The sequence below is a fragment of the Crocuta crocuta genome, unplaced genomic scaffold (assembly GCF_008692635.1).
Source record: "Crocuta crocuta isolate KB4526 unplaced genomic scaffold, BGI_CrCroc_1.0 scaffold705, whole genome shotgun sequence".
In the NCBI taxonomy this organism is placed as follows: domain Eukaryota; kingdom Metazoa; phylum Chordata; class Mammalia; order Carnivora; family Hyaenidae; genus Crocuta; species Crocuta crocuta.
The window spans coordinates 537,658-556,391 of record NW_027527827.1 but is presented as its reverse complement, the minus strand read 5'-3'; the positions used below and the strand labels follow the sequence as shown (position 1 = coordinate 556,391).

At 45.9% G+C, this 18,734-nt stretch overlaps 1 protein-coding gene across 1 annotated transcript in view; it reads left to right on the top strand.

Moving 5' to 3' along the window:
- Positions 1-18,734, top strand: part of STAB2 (stabilin 2) — a 145,636-nt gene that overhangs the window by 62,122 nt on the left and 64,780 nt on the right. Inside the window, exons 24-33 of the mRNA XM_077778501.1 lie at positions 82-240; positions 3,481-3,576; positions 5,246-5,341; positions 7,631-7,678; positions 9,120-9,256; positions 10,094-10,208; positions 12,520-12,597; positions 15,014-15,112; positions 15,202-15,309; positions 18,271-18,402. Of these exons, the coding sequence (XP_077634627.1) occupies positions 82-240; positions 3,481-3,576; positions 5,246-5,341; positions 7,631-7,678; positions 9,120-9,256; positions 10,094-10,208; positions 12,520-12,597; positions 15,014-15,112; positions 15,202-15,309; positions 18,271-18,402 (1,068 nt within the window). The remainder of the gene's footprint in view (positions 1-81; positions 241-3,480; positions 3,577-5,245; positions 5,342-7,630; positions 7,679-9,119; positions 9,257-10,093; positions 10,209-12,519; positions 12,598-15,013; positions 15,113-15,201; positions 15,310-18,270; positions 18,403-18,734) is intronic.

Here is an 18,734-nt window from a genome sequence, read left to right as displayed (position 1 = left end):
CTAGAATGTACCTCCTTTTCTCTGCTTTTGGAATCATGTGGCTCTGAGGTTTCAGAGATTTTGCTTCTTTTCCTCCTGCAGGCAATATGCATCAAAACTGGCACAGGTACCCACGCATGCGTGTGCCAGGAGGGATGGACGGGGGATGGCAGAGACTGCTCAGAGATTAACAACTGCCTGCTGCCCGGCACTGGCGGCTGCCACATCAATGCCACCTGTTTGTATGTGGGTCCCGGGCAGGTAGGTCACACGCGCTAGAGAGCAAAGGAGAGCAGGATTCCTGCAGTGACGTTTTCCTGCCAGACACAGAAGTACTTTGGCTGGAACTTACTGCAGCTTTCTAATCATTTGTAGTAGCGAAAATGGGTTCATTGTCACAGCAAACCTGTGACGTAGGTACTATTTTTTTTTCCACCTTTTGACACTCTTCACCCATTTGACCCATCCCTACCCCAGCCTCTGGCAAACCACCAATCTGTTCTCTTTATCTATGGGCTTGCTTTTGGTTTTAGGTTTTTGTTTTTGCTTTTTTTTAATTCCCTATATAAGTGAGATCATATGGTATTTATCTTTCTCTGTCTGACTTACTTCACTTAGCATAATGCCCTTGAGGTCCATCTATGTTGTTGTAAATGGCAAGATCTCCTTCTTTTTTATGGCTGAGTAATATTTCACAGTGTGTGTGTGTGTGTGTGTGTGTGTGTGCACACATCTTCTTTTTCCATTTATCTATCAATGGACACTTGAGTTGCTTCCAGGTCTCGGTTTATATTATAAATAATGCTACAATGAACATGACACTGCAGACATCTTTTCAAATTTGGATAAATATTCAGAAATGAAAATACTTGAAGGTACAGTAGTTCTAGTCTTCATTTTTTTGAGGAACCACAATACTGTTTTCCATAGCGGTGGCACCAATTTACATTTCCACCAATAGCACCTGAGTTCCCTTTCTCCCACATCCTCGCCAACACTTGTTATCTCTTGTCTTTTTGGTAATAGGCCTTCTAACAGGTGTGAGGTGACATCACACTGTGCTCTTGATTTGCCTTTCCCTGATGACTAGTGACATTGGGCATCCTTTTGTGTACCTGTTGGCTGCTGAGTATCTTCTCTGGAAAAATATGTATCCAGATCTTCTGGCCATTTTTAAATAGAATTGTTTATTGTTATGTTATTGCACTGTATGAGTTCTTTGAATATTTGGAACATTCACCACTTATTAGATATGAGATTTGCAAATATCTTTTCCCATTTGGTAGATTGCCTTTTCGTTTTGTTGATGGGCTCCTTTGCTGTGCAGAAGCTTTTTAGTTTGATGTAGTCCCACTTGCTTATTTTTGCTTTTGTTGCCACATAGGTACCAGCATTATTCCATCTTACCAAAAAGGAGATTGAGGCACAGAGATGCTAAGTGATTTGTTCCCATGGCATAGAAAATAAATCATGGTGCAAGACTGACACCCAGTCTGACTCCAGAGCCCCGCTCTTTGTCACCACCTGACCATACTTTGCATTTCTGTAGAACTCGACAGTCCGTTGATCACTCTCACCTAACCTCGGGTAAGGGAGACTGAGGCAGAGAATGCTACTGCATAGGAGCAAGTCAGCTCTGAGGAGGTGAGGATGACTGTCCTGTGACTAGAGCCATGGAAAAGTCCCATTCCTCAGAAGAGCTCACTACTGTCTTATGTCTCACCGAGCATTTGGCAAGCAGTTGCATTCATTTTAACTCACTTGAATTGCCAGATTGCACTTCGGAAAGAAAGAAAAAATGTCTTGGTATCTGTATCCGTTTGCTAAGGCTGCCGTCACAAAGTGTCTCTAGCTGGGTGGCACAGAACAACAAAATGGACTCTCACGGTTCTGGAGACCAGAGGTCCAAGATCAAGGTATGAGCAGGCAGGTTCAGTTCCTTCCAAGGGCTATGAAGAAGAATCTATTCCGTGCCTCTCTTCTGGCTCCGGGTAGCTTGCTGGCCGTCTTTGCATTCCTCACCTTATATATGCATCGTCCTGACCTCTGTCTTCATCTTCACATGCATTCTCCCTGGTGCCTGTCTGTGTCCAAATCCCCTCTTTTTATGAGGACACCAGTCTTATTGGATTAGGGACCTACCCACATCCAGTGTGACCTCATCTTAACTAACTATATAATAACATTCCTATTTCCAAGTAAGGTTACATTCTGGGGTACTGGGGTCAAGATTTCAACATATAAATTGGGGGTGGTGAGGAATACAGAGTTCAACCCATGTTAGTATCTGTCCTCTCTCTACTTTTTCTTTCTGTGGACAAATTTTAATTTTTTTAATGTTTTATTTATTTCTGAGAGAGAGAGAGAAATAGACAGTGTGAGCAGGAGAGGGTCAGAGAAAGAGGGAGATACCGAATCTGAAACAGGCTCCAGGCTCTGAGATAGCTGTCAGCACAGAGCCCAAGGCAGGGCTCGAACACACGAACCATGAGATCATGACCTGAGCCGAAGTTGGACACTTAACCGACTGAGCCACTCAGGCACCCCTCTGTGGACAAATTTTAAAGGCATCCTCATGAGGGAAATGGAGGAAGACAAAGGTCTTTTTATAATGCCATGTAAGAAATAAAATAGACCATATTTAGGATGGTCCATAGTAGTTACTAGTTGGCTTGAAAACTTTTAGATATTCCAAGTAGGCACAAATCCTAATTACCATGAATATTTATTTAAAAAGACAAACCATGGGGCACCTGGGTGGCTCAGTTAGTTAAGCATCCAACTCTTGATTTCAGCGCAGGTCGTGATCTCATAGTTTGTGAGTTTGAGCTTTGCATCGGGCTCTCTGCTGTCAGCACAGAGCCTGCTTCAGATCCTCTGTACCCTCCTCTTTCTTCCCCTTCCTCATTGGTTCTCTCTCTCTCTCAAAATAAGTAAATAAACTTTAAAATAAATAAACAAACAAATAAATAAATAGACAAACCATGTTTGGCTTAGTGTGTCAGGGTAGAAGTGCAGGGAGGTGCTACCCCAGTACTAAGTAGAGGAGATTAAACACCCACATTTACAAAGTCTTGCCATACCACGTAAAGATGTATTTAGGTGCTTTTGTGCACATATACTTGCATCTAAGATACACATACTTACCTTATAATGCACACATAGCAAATAATAGTTATATTGTTAAAGATAAAAATTTGTAAGTAGAAATTGTATTCATTTCTTCCCACAACTTGATGGGTTGTCTTATATCATGTATGACCCTTCTGGGATGCTGAATCTAAAAAGGAAGTAGCAAGGAACAATCAGACTGGGTAATGTAACATAGAATGTGCAGACCAAAAGCTCTGGAATCTGAAGTATAACAAATGGAAGACATTCATTCTGTTTTCTCAGAGGGCCAAACAGCTACGATTTCGGGGGTTCATTTTTCAGGCCATGTGATGGCAAGGCATGAAAGGCCGTTGTTTTCAATTATCCCCTTTGTTCTTGGAATTATAGAATGAGTGTGAATGCAAGGAAGGATTTCGAGGCAATGGGATTGACTGCGAAGCTGTGCCTTCGTGCTTGGAACAAACAGGGAAATGTCATCCACTGGTGAGTTATTTCATTTTCTTTAGCCTTACTTTAAAAAGAAAAGAAAGTTACTTGAGAAAGAAAGGCTAGATTGTTTCTTATCTGGACCTACTAGTGAACAAAATCTTTTCTCCCCCTGAAGAGAGTCCCCAAGCAAAATGTGAGTGGTTCTTACAAATTTCGCTCCAATCCAAGTCTTCAAAGAACTGACATATAACACAGGGTTCCCAGTGAAATCGCAATTTCAAACAACTAACAATCCTGCAGCACAAGTATGTTCCAAAGATTATGTAGGACAAATTTATACTAAAAAATATTCATACCCTCTCTAAAGTTTATCTTTAACTTGGTATTTTTTATCTGCTAAATCTGGCAATTCTGAATCAAGATAACTGGACTCCCAGGTTGAATGTCATAACAGAGTTTACCACAAATCATTGGTGACAATACCCATTCAAGGGTAGATTGTGCCTCGTGTCTAAATTATGGAAGGGCAGGCTTTCAAAAGAGACACCCGACATCAGAACCAATGAAGACAGCACCTTAGTCACAGTGCTTTTGAATGCCAGGAACAGAATCCACACAAATCAACTTAAGCAAAAAAAGAAATTGCAGGGAGTACCCTAGGGTAGGTCCATGGCAGGAAATATAAGCAGACTTCCCAAAGACCCAGAATCAAAACCTGAAGACACCAAGATCAAAGCAGCCTCTTCCTCTAATCCTCAGAGACTATGTGATCTCTCATGTTGCTTTTCTCTATACATCTGCACTCTCTCTCTCCCAACTTGTAATGCTTCTCTTTGCATCCTGGGGTACACAGCTCCCTTTTCTTAGATCAATGTCACCCTCACCACCATAGAAGAAAGGATCTGACCAGCCCAGCGGGGTCCAGGTGTCCACATATGAGCCAGTCACTGATGGCCAGGGAGGGTGATGACATATCAGGAACATGGTTACCAGGGTAGGGGCGGGGTAGTTTTTATAGAATAAAAATAGGGAAGATACCCCACAGTATCTATTTTCCTAAAAGTGAGCCCTTCATAAATCAGAAGGAGATCCAACATTCTTGCTTCATTTAAGCCCAACCAAGCCCTGACATTCCAAACATGGGAAGTTACTGCTACTTTCACTTCACTCCACAGCACTGAAGCAGCAATATAGAGTTGGCAGATAAAATCGGTACAGGACAGCCAGTGAAGTGTGGATTTCAGATCTCCAGGGAATCCTTCTTCGGCACCAGCACGCCCCAAACATTACATGGGACCTACTTACACTAAAACGTATTTGTTGATCTGAAGTTCAAATTCCCTGGGTATCCCGTGCTCTCATAGGCCCCATCTGAGAGGGATGAAAAGACAGACTGTAATTGTGATTAAGGTTTATTGCCTCTGTGCACATTTTCATATGATAATCATTGTTGCCATTTTCATGGTGTCTAATAGTTTTAAAATGCTTTCCCCTCCGTGGGTGCATGGGACCTTCATAGCCCCAGCAGTGAGGCACCAAACGTGTATGTAGACAGGAGCCTTTCACCACTCCAGGCCAGGGGGTCTGCGGGTCACTCCCATCATCCTCCAAACCCAACGCGGCAGGTCCTCACCTTAGATGGAACCGGAGGGCTCATGGATGTAACTGGAGGCAAATCTTTTGTGAGGAAAGCGAATTCTTTCTTTTCTCTTTGTTTTATCAGGCAACCTGTCAGTTTACTTCTTCTGGCCTCTGGAGTTGTGTTTGCCAAGAGGGCTATGAAGGAGACGGCCTTCTGTGCTATGGAAATGCAGCCGTGGTAAGTGAGCTAAGAGAACTCTTGTGCAGAATAATAAAGACAAAACTCTTTTAGAAACCACACAGAACTTTTTACCAGGGTGCCTTTAAAGTGCTCTACCAATCATCTGCTCCAGGCAATTACCTAGGAAGCAAGCTGCTTTGCACAGAGGCCGTGTTCCTTGGGCCACAAATCTACAGGCTGCTGACGGCTCACTTTCATTGGGTTCCTCCTATGTACCAAGTAGGGGGACTTCCTTTCCGCGCTGATCTACCTCTTTCCGTTCACAAACTTCCCTCATGAAGGGCTAACTGGCCCCTGATGTACTCTTTAGGTGAGAATCTAAGCAAACTTGCCCCCCCAACCCCCCCCCCGGGCCCTCAGAGGGATCCAGACTGAGGCTGTCCAGGCAAAGAGCTCATGCACTTAGCCTCTAGGACAGAGTACTCCGGGAGAGGACTGCGCACATCACACCGAACTGTCGTTGCTCAGATGTGGTCCAACTCCCCAACCTCAGGAATATAAACTCTGGAGGGTAGATCTTTGTCTTGTTTCCTACTTCGCTCCCAGTGTTTACAAAGAGTTGTTGAATGAGAAATAAATTGACAAGGGTCCTCAGTTAGTTTTGTTCAACTCGCTGCACTTTGCTTCCTGCTCCTCCCGTCTGCGGAAGCCACTTGCCCAGCAATCCCCAGGGCTGCACCTTTCCCAAACCAAGCCTCGCCCCAGCCCGTGTTCCCCTTAGCCAACCGCCCATCCTGCCCTTGGCCGCTCTGCCTCTTCAAGGTCCTGCCCACCCTTCACTTTACACTGTTCCTTCTACTCACCCTGTCAGGCCGGGAGCTCCTGATACCCAGATCATGCAGTGTAGACCCAACATCTTCTCACTGCCCCTGAGCCACGTGTCCTAAAACCTAAGCCCCCAAACTCTGCTTTCACAATGCCCCTCTCCTCAGCAGAAAGCAAGATGAGGCCCAAATCCTTAGCCTGGCGCTCCGGCCGTCTCTACACAGGCTCCACTCACGTAGCCCAGCCATCGGGTTACCGACTCCGCTCCTCTCTCCCACAGACCCAGCCTCCCCTCCCATCTTTCTGCCATCAGCTCACATCCCACCTGCACCCCACTTTCCCTTGGAACTGCCCCCTCAGGGGATTACTCATGCGTCTCAGCTCCTGACCTTGTCAGTTTACTGATTCACTATCTGATAGGTATTTACTAACTCATTTACTAACCTCAACTACTTTCCAAAAGGAATTGGGACAACTCTAAGATTTATATCGCTCCTGTGCACATTTGCGTATGATAACTGCTGTTGCCATTTTCATGGCGTTTAATAGTTTTAAAATGCTTTCCCCTATATGAGTGCATGTGACATTCATAACCCCAGCAGCGCGGCATCATCATATTCATTTTTCAGACAAGACACTCGAGTTCTCAGAGAGGTTAAGTGACTTGCCCAAGATCACACAGCTAGTAAAGGGCAGACTCAGGAAATGAACCCAGTCTTTTTCAACTCAAGAGCCAGATCTACCACACCTGCACACATCACTGACTTAATGGCGCTGTCTTTCAACTTCCCCCAAACAAGTGTAAGTTGTGGGAAAGCAGAAGTTATCTTTTCCTTTTCATATCTTCTACCCTTCCTTCACTCCAACCTGGTGCCCATTGTAGTGGTTCAATATGTATGTTCATAATACATTCCACGGTAGAGAAATGAAAAGTAGAAGTGGCTAAGACTTACCAAGCATCTATTCTAAGCACTTTAAAACATTAAGTCCTCCAAATTTCACATCAACCTATCAGTTGGAGCTTTTATTATCCCCATCTTACAGACAAGAAAATTGAGGCCCAGAGAGATTAAGTAACTCGCCTAAGGAATTAGGAAATGTCCAAACAGAGTGAAAACTGGGGTGGTTGGGGCCTGCCTCCCAAACCACTACTCAAAGTTGGCTCTGAAAGGGAGCTGCCATTGAGCTCTGTGACTGTCCATAAGGTTGGGTGCCATGTTCTTAACAACTAAACTCTGATTTGGAAGAACGTCAGGTGGTTGTTCCATCTGAAGTTTCTGGAATTACTTCTTTACAGAGGATAATGGAGCCACTATGCATGAAAGAAATGTGCCATTTTGGCAATGTGGAAATTCAACCAGCTGGGGCCCCCATTCCTGCTGGCAACAAAAATGAGCCCAGCCATAGGGAGGTTAAGTGCGTGCTACTCAGACATGCACTGTGATTATGCTTCTCATTCATTGTTCCTTCTCTCGTGTTCTCTCTCATCTCTCCCTCCCTCCCCTGCACGACATGAATAAGGAATTGTCATTTCTCTCTGCGGCAGCTATATTTAACCAGTGGATAAATGTGAGTACCTTTGTTGGAATGTAAGAAATGTATATAATTTTAGAAATTTGGAATGCATATAACAGAAAACTGAAAGAAGGGAAGCTGGTAAGAAGGAGGGAAGGCAATTGTCTAGAGCAGTGGCTCTCTGCCTTGACTGCACTTTAGAATCCCATGGAATAAGATGTTTCAGTAGCCATGCTGAGGCTCCCACTTGCACACATTCTGATTTGATTGGTCAGAGGTTTACCCTGGGCATCGATGCATTGTAAAAGCTTCCCGGCTGATTCTAACATGCAACCAGGGCTAAGAACTTCCGGTCTAGGTTAAGCTGGAGGGGTCAAGTTTTCAACCAATTCAGATATATACATATAGCTTCAGGCATCAAGAGGTCTCTTTGGAATGGCAACATATTGTTATTGCAATTCACGGAGTTAGATTTGGTATGCATAGTTGCAATCTGGGGCAATCCACGTGCGCTTAGTTCTCAGCCCAACATGCCTAGAGGTGCTGCTTCTTCTCTCCTGGGAAGTTCTATAATGAAGAATCCAATCCCCACTGTACCAGTTGTCTGAATCTTTGTCATCTTTGCATGAGTGGGCCAAGGTCCCATCATGACCAATGGTTTATCCCCTTTGAGTAGACACGTGTCAAGATAGGTAATAGCTGGTCAGCACCACTCCTGGACAGCTCCTTACGGGGTGGGGCCTCTCTGCCCCACCACATGGAAGAGCAGGGACTGAGAGTCCCATTGTACATGCTGATTTCCATATAGACTAGCCCCACATGCATAAGCTTGCCCGGTGGCGCTGTGAGCCCAGCTCATCCCAATACATAAGAGCACATCATCCTCAACTCCACTTTCAATGCTTGAAATCAGCCATGGTGGGAGGATATACACCACAGAAATCAGGGAACACTACAAATGAAGGCTTTTTGTTTTTCCTGGGAGCAGCTGTTAAACCTAAACACACCTCTTCTACCCAGAACTGGCTCTAAGGAAGAACGAAAAGTAGGTTAAGTTTGATTTCAGGCCTCCAGTGTGTCTCCCATGCTGAAACGCTTTCTATAACCTTCCCAGCATCCTTATTCCAAGGGCACCCAAGGGTTCCCACGGTTCTCTGTACATACATGTGCACACACCCCCCACACACACGATCATCAAGATGATGCTCTGATTCTTTGTTTAGACTAAAGGGTAAATGACTGATCATGGCTCAAAGTCTGACTGGAGGATCAGGAAAATGTGCCTTTTGACAAAGCTCACACATTTAAATAAGAAGAATGCATCTCATAAGAGAATAGGGGGCACCAGACAGAAGGTGGGATGGATTTGGGAAAGGGGTCCGTAGGACATTTCCAGTATCCCTGACACATGGGAATTGTCATCTCTGCCAAGCATTCAGCCCTGTTTGTCCTCGAATGTGAATCAAGCCTATTGTCCTTCCCTCCTGTGATTCAGAATGCTTCTCTACAAGCCATGCTGTCAGCCACCTCAAACCTCACGGTTCTCGTGCCCTCCCCACAAGCTATTGAGAACATGGACCAAGATGAAAAAGACTTTTGGTTGTCCAAGAGCAATATTCCAGCCCTAATAAAGTAGGTATCATGTATTCAATTCTTCACAATATCTTATTAGCATCAGTGTGAACAAAGTTCAATGGAGGAAAGTCACATGGTCCTTGAGATCTGTGGAACGCAACATGGTCTAGAACTCTCTTACCCTAGGATGATAATAGTTAACATTATTGACAACAAGTCTGTGCTAACTGCTTTAGGTATAACTCAGTTCATCCTCCTAGCAACCCTATGAGAGAAGCATTAAAATTAGACCTATTTTATTTTATATTTTTAATAGTTTATTGTCAAGTTGGTTTCCATATAACACCCAGGGCTCATCCCCACAAGTGCCCTCCTCCATGCCCATCACTCCCCTTCCCCTCCCCCCCACACCCATCAGTCAGTTTGTTCTCAGCATTCAAGAGTCTCTCATGGTTTGCCTCCCTCCCTCTCCCCCACTATTTTCTCCCCATCTTCTCCCCCACGGTCCTCCGTTAAGTTCCTCCTAATCCTCCTATACATGCAAACATATGGTAGCTGTCCTCTGCCTGACTTATTTTGCTCAGCATAACACCCTCAAGGTCCATCCATGTTGCTACACATGGCCAGATTTCATTCTTTCTCATTGCCATGTAGTATTCCATTGTATAGATAAACCACATCTTGATCCATTCATCAAAAAATTAGACCTATTTTATACATGTATAAACTGAGGCAAGGGTGATTAAGTAACTAACCCAAGGTTTCATGGCTGATAAATGCAGGGGAAGAGTTTGAACCTGACAGTCTGGTTCCAGAACCTATTTTCTTAATGACTCAATGATACTGCCTCATGCACTGATATTTCATTGTAGCCATTACGGACTGTTGTTTTAGATACCACATGCTACTAGGCACATATGGAGTGGCAGATCTGCAGGCTCTGTCACCTTCTGACATGCTGGCAACGTCTTTGCAGGGCAACTTCCTTCACCTGGCGAAGGCAGATGGGGTAAGAGACTAAACTTGTCGGTTTAGTGGAGATGTGTCATTTCTGATCATGCTGTACTCTTAACAATTTCTGTGTTATGGAAATTTCCAAACATGAGCAAAAATAGACCAAGAATAGAACTTCCATGTAGGCATCACCCAGCTTCAACAACTGTCGGCATCTATTGATACACACACACACACACACACACACACACATGCTGTAGTAGTGATCCTATAAAATGTGGCCCTCCACCCACTGGTTGGCCACACAGCTTTTCCCAACAGACCACAAACTGATCCAGAAAGGCAAACATTTCCATTGTCCTGGGTAAATGTTAGTACAATTTCACAACTTTGTTTATTTGTATATGGTTAACTAAAAGCTGGTTATGGTAACCTACTAATGAGTCATTATAGATTACTAAAATTTTATATTGGGTTGGGGTGGGTCAACAAATACTTACTGAGCACCTGCTATGTGGAGTGAAGGCAGTGCCAAAGCTTTAGAGCTCACCTTCTGGCACTTACTGCAGTGTGTCAGGACTTGGATTCCATCTTCCATTAGGAAGTTTGGACGCCCTGCTGCATAGGGCAGTAGCTTAAAGCTCTTTCTGTGAATGGCACAAGATGAAAATGAGGATTCTACTAGAAAGTGGGAACTGCCACATCAGTGGACCATGGGCCACAGTCAAAATTGGTTTAGAATTACTGCTCTAAAACATTTTTAGCTTTCCACTCATCAACATGAGCACTGTGAAAAGGGTCTATGCCTAGAATTACCAGAATGTATGTACTTCATCAGATCATTCTTTTGAGAAAGCAGAAAAAGAGTTGCATACAGTCCATGGATTCTTTACATTTTATTATAATTCCTGTGCATTACATACATATATCAGACAATGTAGTTATTTTCCATCAGTGTTTATTTTTTTTTACATTTATTTTTGAGACAGACAGAGACAGAGTGTGAGCAGGAAGGGGAAGAGAGAGAGAGCGAGACACAGAATCTGAAGCAGGCTCCAGGCACCGAGCTGTCAGCACAGAGCCTGATGTGGGGCTTGAACCCATGAATTGTGAGCTCATGACCCAAGCCCAAGTCAGACGCTTAACCACCTGAGCCACCGTGGCGTCCCTTACATCAATGTTTTAGTTGATTCTCTTAGCAATCATTTACTGAACATCCATCCTAGGCAGGCTTATCACAGGTTCTATAAATTCACAGACAAATCATTTGGGACCATTAACCTGGAGGAACTAACCACCAAAGACACATTTTTAATGAGTTCCTATGTCTGATATAAATGTCTCCCTTTAACCAAAAAGGATGCGCAAGGTGGCCAGGAATGTTTTCTTCAGGGACACTGGTGATATAACTTGGGAGCTGCTCAGAGAGAGACAAGTCCCCTTCTGCACCTAGGGTCCCAGAAGAGGTTTTAAATAAAGGGTAATGGTGGAGAGAAGAAGAAAGAAAAGTAGAGAATGGAGCCCAGTCATGTCACAGTTGGTTGGTGACTGGGTGAGTGGGTATGTTGGGTAATTAATATTCTAGAGAAGTAGCTGGGTGCTGATCAGAAAAGTTGGTTACTATCTGTATTAGTTTGCTAGGGCTCCTATAACCACGGGCCACAAAGTGAGTAGCTCAAACAACAGAGAATTTTGTTTCATGATTCTGGAGGCCAGAAGTCCAAGATCGAGGTGTGAGCAAGATTTGTTCCCAAGGGCTGTGGAAGAAGCTGTTCCAGGCTGTCTCCTAGTCTTGAACATGGCCTTCTTCACACTCACACAGTGTTCTCCCTGCACAGCTTTCTATGTCCAAATTTCCTCTTCTTACAAGGACACCAGCCATCTTGAAGTAAGACTTACCGTAATGATCTCATTTTAATGTGATTGCCCCTATAAAGACCCTGTTTCCAAATAAGGTCCCATTCTGAGGTACGAGGGGTTAGGACTCCAACATATGAATTTGAGGACACAATTCAACCCACAACACTGTCTACAGTGCTTTTCAAACTGCAGGATCATTTTGGTGAGTCTCAACCAGCACTCTTTGAATGAAATAAAGAAGAAAAGAATTGGTATTCTGGGGCCTCCCAAACAGTAGAGGAAAGTATCACTTCATTTTGATTGTGTGTGTGTGTGTGTGTGTGTGTGTGTGTGTGTGTGTGTGTGATGTCTAATGTGTCATATTTTAAGGACATTTCTGGTTTGGGGTCATAATCCAAAGTGTAAGCGTCGCTACTGCTCAAGAAGTATAAAGCCCAGGAATACTTTCAATCCCTGGATGTATGACTCTGTGGTGACTCACCTTCCCACTGGGCTTGCATTTACAGAATATCACAATCGAAGGAGCATCTGTCATTGACGGTGACAACGCAGCCACAAATGGTGTGATACACATCATCAACAAGGTACAAACTTGCAAGGTCCCACATGCCCAGCAGCTCTTCTTATGCCATTCATTTCTCCTCCTGTATAGTATCTCTTGCAGGGGAGGGGGCCTACCTTTAAAATAAAAGTAACCTGGGTCATGCTCCATGACATTAATGTTGAAACTGTTCAGAGGCTCTGTTCCTTCGGTCAGACTCAGCCTGTTTATTCAGGCTGTCTTCTGCCACAGCCCTACATCAAGGGGAGCCACCCAGACTATATTTCTTACCTATGGGATTATCTTACTCAAGAACTGGAAGAGATGCAAGGGGGTTATGTATATTTTTCCTCTGCATTATTGCACCCTAAAAAGATGGGGGTAAGGAAGGCCTAGAAAAAAATGGAAAAGGGTAGAACAGATATTTTGAAAATTTCATTTTCTTCTAAGACACAATTCAACAGTACTCAAAGGTATGCCATGGAAAAAAAAAAAACCATAGTGGGAAATGGGATTTGAAGCTATCCTATAATTTGCAGTTACTATATTAGGATTTTCATTAAAAATTAAGGTGGGAAATTAGGGCACACTGGGGACTTTTGAAAGGTGGGAGATTGGAAAAGACAGTTAACTAATAGCATTTTGACTAAAATTATCCTCACTTGGTACTTATATACCCACTTTTGATTTTAATTTACAGAAAAGGTCAACTATTTCTGTTCAGAAAAATGAGGCAATTTTAAGACTCCTGATGCATTATTTTGCAGAAAACTTGCAATTGCCTTGTATTACCAAGAGGCATTAAGAAAAACATTTTTTAGCAAGGGATTCATCACTTGCACGGAAATATGCTGAGTTTATGACTTTTTTTTTCATTTTTATTTACTCTGAGGGGAGGGGGGAGGAGCAGAGAGAGAGAGAGGAGAGAGAGAGAATCCCAAGCAAGCTCCTCACTGTCAGCGCAGAGCCCGACGTGGGGCTTGAACACATGAACCGTGAGATCACCACCTGAGCTGAAATCAAGAGTTAGACGCTTAACCGACTGAGCCATGCAGACACCCTGGGTTTATGACAAGAACATTACTTAGCAATGATATTTTTCTTCTCCAATCCTGGCCTTCCAAAGGACTAGAAACGTTTTTAGGAAACATAAAATTACCTCATCTAGTTTACATTTCTGATGGCCACACCTGTGACTCCTATGGTGATAGTGTTGATAGTGACACCTCAGCCTATCTCCTGAACTGAGTGTTATTATCATGGGGCCAATTCAGGTCTCACCTCCTCTTTGAAGCCTTCCTTGATCCCTGCGGCCCATATCATCAATGATGCCATACAGTATCTGGGTACCAGCATAGAGCTAGCTATGTGACCTTGGGCAAGCTACATAACCAGTCTGAGCCTCATGTTCTTCTCCAGTAAGAATTAAATAACACCCTCTCTCTCGATGCCCAGCAGGCCCTCCCTCCGCAGCTGTTGGTTTTATTCCTTTCTTCTTCCCCTGTCACCCCACGGGATATTTTGGTGTAGAACCCACTCAGCACACTATGCCCTCTTGTACTGATGGCTCTTCCTTGTGGTATAGCCCGGGCTCCCCACACGATGGCAGCTCCCAGGGGCGGGGCTACATCTCTGTGTCCCTCAGCAGCATAAGCACCCAGCCTCGTACACAGTAATAACTGGGATGATTGACAGCCCAGTAGGTGCAAGGCACTGTACAGAATATTATGTCACATTCTCTCATTTGATTTTTACAAAAGCCTTGAGAAAATAGACGTGACTGTCCTCAGTTCACAAATAGGACAAATAAAGGGCACCTGGGTGACTCAGTCGGTTAAGCATCGACTCTTCATTTCAGCTCAGGTCGTGATTTCACAGATCGTGAGTTTCAGCCCCGTGTCGGGCTCTGCACTGACTGTGAGGAGCCTGTTTGGGGTTCTCTCTCTCCCCAGCCTCTCTCTCTCTCTCTCTCTCTGTCTCTCCCTTGCTTGTGCTTGCTTTCTCTCAAAATAAATAAATAAACATTTTTTTTAATGAGACAACTAAGCCTCCTCATAGTTAAGTAACTGGATTGAGGAAGAAGTTATGTGACCACAGAAGATTCCTGGATGCCTGTCAACTGGTTCAAGGTCTCTGCTTAGATTCTGGGTTGCACTGGCTCCCTAAGGACCCCCTATACCTGTCCTTGGACATCGTGGTCACCTTCGTCAGGGCCACCATGAACATTTGTACAAGTTGTGCCGTGCATAAAGGCGTGTGGCTAAAACCCAGCCCACTTCACTCCCCAGGCTGGGCACCCCTGTTGGTATCACCAGCTGTAAGAGGAAATGGTGCCCTTTTTAAAATGCACAGAGGCACCTGTAATTGCATATTGTCACATGACATGAACCTACGTACCGGAGGGCAGCAAGCCCTACTGACACATGTAACAGACTTTGTGGTTTCCCTCCCCTCCCCAGGTGCTGGTTCCCCGAAGAAGTCTAACTGGCTCCCTACCAAACCTGCTCATGCGGTTGGACCAGATGCCCGACTATTCCATCTTCCGGGGCTACATCATTGTAGGTGCCACGGTTCTCTGCGTGACCTACTGGCTCAGGTGACCTGGGAATGGGAATCCCTCATGCATTCTTGTCTCCCTCCATCACAGCAATATAATCTGGCGAGTGCGATCGAGACAGCTGATGCTTATACAGTGTTTGCTCCAAACAACAACGCCATTGAGAATTACATCCGGGAGAAGAAGGTTGCAACTCTAGTAGGTATTGGGAACCATAACCAGGACAATTATTTTCTGAACTTTCACACTCAAGGTTTTTCAATCCGTCAATCACATACAACCTCATTCTTTCATCAGAACTTCCATGTCCATGTGCAGATACTTCATGTAAACCTGCACTGAGACGTCTCTGCTCGCGTGTTTCATTCATAGCCACTGCAGCTCACACGTGGGCCCTGATACGTGAGGACGCAGGTGTCTCAGGGACCAGGAAGGATCCTCATGGTCACCCTCCTTCCCCACCCTGCCTCTCTGGTCCCCAGCCACTGAGTGTCCGCGGCAGGGATGAAGAGAAGGTCGGTGGTCTCTGTCTTCATCCTCTTCTGTCACCTACGTCCTCCCTGATTCCTAACATCTGGTGCTACACAGCCCAAATTTGTCAAAGGATTTTGTCAAAGAATACAGAGCTCCAACATGACACGGTCTGCCTCAAAACCCTTGGACGCAGCCTCAACTTCAGTTCAGACTACCTCCCCAGATGTCTAAGGCCTCCATCGACGGGCCACCAAATCCCTCCTCTATTTGGTGGTGGCTCCAGAATTTTCCCTTAGGAGCCAGGGGTGCCCTGTCCCCAGCCCCCTGCCCCATGATGAGAGGACATGTTTGAAGCTGTATTAGCACAGCAAGCACACAGCTTTCCCTTACATCTTCAAGTAGGGTGACTAAGCCCCAAATGACACTTGAAGCCCCTCAATGTTATCCTTAGACCCACCCATACTCTGCAGAAATCGTATGGTCTAACCAGAGGTACGGTCTCAGAGGCCCTAAACAAGCCAAAGATGTGTTTGGTGCCCTTGTTCATATCTACCCACACACACAGACACATGTGTGCACATGCACACGCGCGCACACACACACACACACACACACACACACTGCCCTTCTGCCTTCACTACCTCCTGAACCTCCCTACCTATTATTCAAGTCCACTCTGACCTCCTCAGGAAAGCTGGCCCTGGCCACCCGAGCCTTCAGAAAATCTCTCCCGCCTTTGAATTCAGACCATTTGCACCCCCCCTCGGTATCTATATGGTGTGAATTGTCCTTTCAAGTGAGCGACCCTTAGCTCTCCAAGTACATTATAAACTCCATGAAGTCAGAGACACTGTCTTAGATTTGGTGACTGGCATGTGGAGAAAACAGGACTCCTGCGATGGGATGAGGATCCTGGGATCTCCCTGCCCTGCCCGTCTCTTTGAATGTGTCCAGTGGAAAATATTCTTTCTCTGCCCTGGGATGAAACTTCAGGCAATCCCACAATCTTTCTGTTTTCCCCAAAAGTTCTAGGACCATGTGAAGTCACAAACACAGTCCCAATTAAGTTAAAAAAAAAAAAATTCCAGTAATAATCAACAGGTCGAATTGGATTTAAAATCACATCTTCTCTCGCTGTTCCCTGCGGGGGCTTTGTCCAGGCAGGAAACTGGACGATGGGGCTTGTTCTTGAATCTACCAGGGTCCATCAGGAGACAGAAGCCGTACGGGAGAGAGTTTACTATCATGAATTGTTGAGTAGGGACAAAGCTGTGTAAATATAACTGAAAGGTTAAAAGGAAGGAGAGGAAGTCACAGAGGTAGCAGCTGCAGGAAGCATCTAGGCCCAAAAGGCGGGAAGAACAAAGGGAAGATGTTAGAATTACTAAAATTTAGAGACATGCGGAGGAAGAGCCTCTCAGAGATGTCACTCAGACCTCTGCGGAGGGGGCGCTGCTCATCTGGCGTCTCTGACCCCGGAGGAGGGTCCCTGGGGGTCCCAGACCCAGGCTCTAGCAGACGGTGTTGCGTGGCAGGTGCTGACGCCTGGGAAACTGCGCTCCAGACCCCGCTGCCACTCCGGGGTGCGGCGCCGGGCTTGGGGGACGCCCATAAGCACAGGAGGCAAGCAGGACGGGGAAATCCTTTCTCCCTCCTTCTGCCCTAATAGGCCTCACAGTCTCCTTCTAGCACTTTCCTCTGGCAGAACTTAACAGGAGCCTGGGCAATGGAAAACTGTGGACTGCTGTCGAGGCGCCGGCATCACAAAAGCAGAGCGTGGAGGGTGGGTTTGGAGTTCTCAGGAAGAGAAGGGAAAAGCATAGGAAGGGGCTTGCCTAACTGGTACTGTCTTGAGATACCATTGCTCTCTCTGGGCCAAGCCAGTGTTTCAAAGCACGCTCTCTCGCCCTCTCCCCACCTCCCCCACCCCTACTCAGGTGGGTCCTTTGGAGACCCCACCCATCACCAGTGGTCTCTGACTGCTGTCCCCTTGACCTGTGTGCATGCATCCTATTGCTGTAGTCATTTATCTCTTCCTCGGACCCCAAGCATCCAGAACCCACCTTTTGGGGGGGAGCCCATCTGGGACCTATGGCCCCAGTTTGCTCAGACCCTATCACACATCTGGTCCACAGGACACACGTCCTTTCCTGTCCCACGCCAGCGCTGGGAGTGCTAGCCTGTCCACCCTCCTCCCTCCTCAGTGAGTCAGCCCACCAGCCACCCCTGGCACGAGATTGCTCAGGTCTGAGTATAACCCGGTCCCACAGGTCACCCTCTCCGCAGGGGACACAGGTCACGTTCTTCAAAACATCCCATCGAATCTCCTCTTGTGGCCCCTGAGGCGAAGGGCAGGCTGGGGTGTGGGGCCCCTCTCTGCACAGCACATCTCTTCAAAGAAATCCTCTCTAAAATCCTCCCTCAACCTTCGTGCCCTCAGTCTGGGCTTTAGGGTCACCTCAGGAGCTCCCGACCGCCCCACATGGAAGGCTGGCCCAGTCTGAGGCACTGCGTCTCAGCTTTAGTATCTAACATCTACTGCGACACGGCGCCTTGGCAAAGCCTCGCAATTCAACAAGCTGTTGCTCTTGTGACCCCCACGGGGCCTGGCACTGGGTGCAGCCCAGTACGAGACTGGGGACAGGCTGACCTATGGGTTGACCTTGAGTTGTGTGCGTTACCCAGGAGGAGGACGTGCTCAGGTATCACGTGGTCTTGGAGGAGAAACTCCTGAAGAATGACTTGCACGACGGCATGCACCGGGAGACCATGCTGGGCTTCTCCTACCTCGTCGGCTTCTTCCTCCGCGACGGCCAGGTGCGACCCTTTCATTTAACACCCAGGAAGCAGGGGCGCCCGGGGGCTCAGCTGATGAAGCGTCCAACTCTTGGTTTCAGATCAGGTCATGATCTGATCAGGGTTTGGTGGGTTGGAGCCCCACATCTGGCTCTGCCTTGGCAGCATGGAATCTGCTTGGGATTCTGTCTCCCTTTCTCTCTGCCCCTCCCCCCCCACAATAAATATATAAACCAAAAAACAAACAAACAAACAAAACCAGGAATGAGTGTCTTAGCTCCCATCCACCATCATCGCTTCCATGTTGAAAAGAATCTCACCGGTGCTTCCCCTTCCTTATCCACAGAACACAG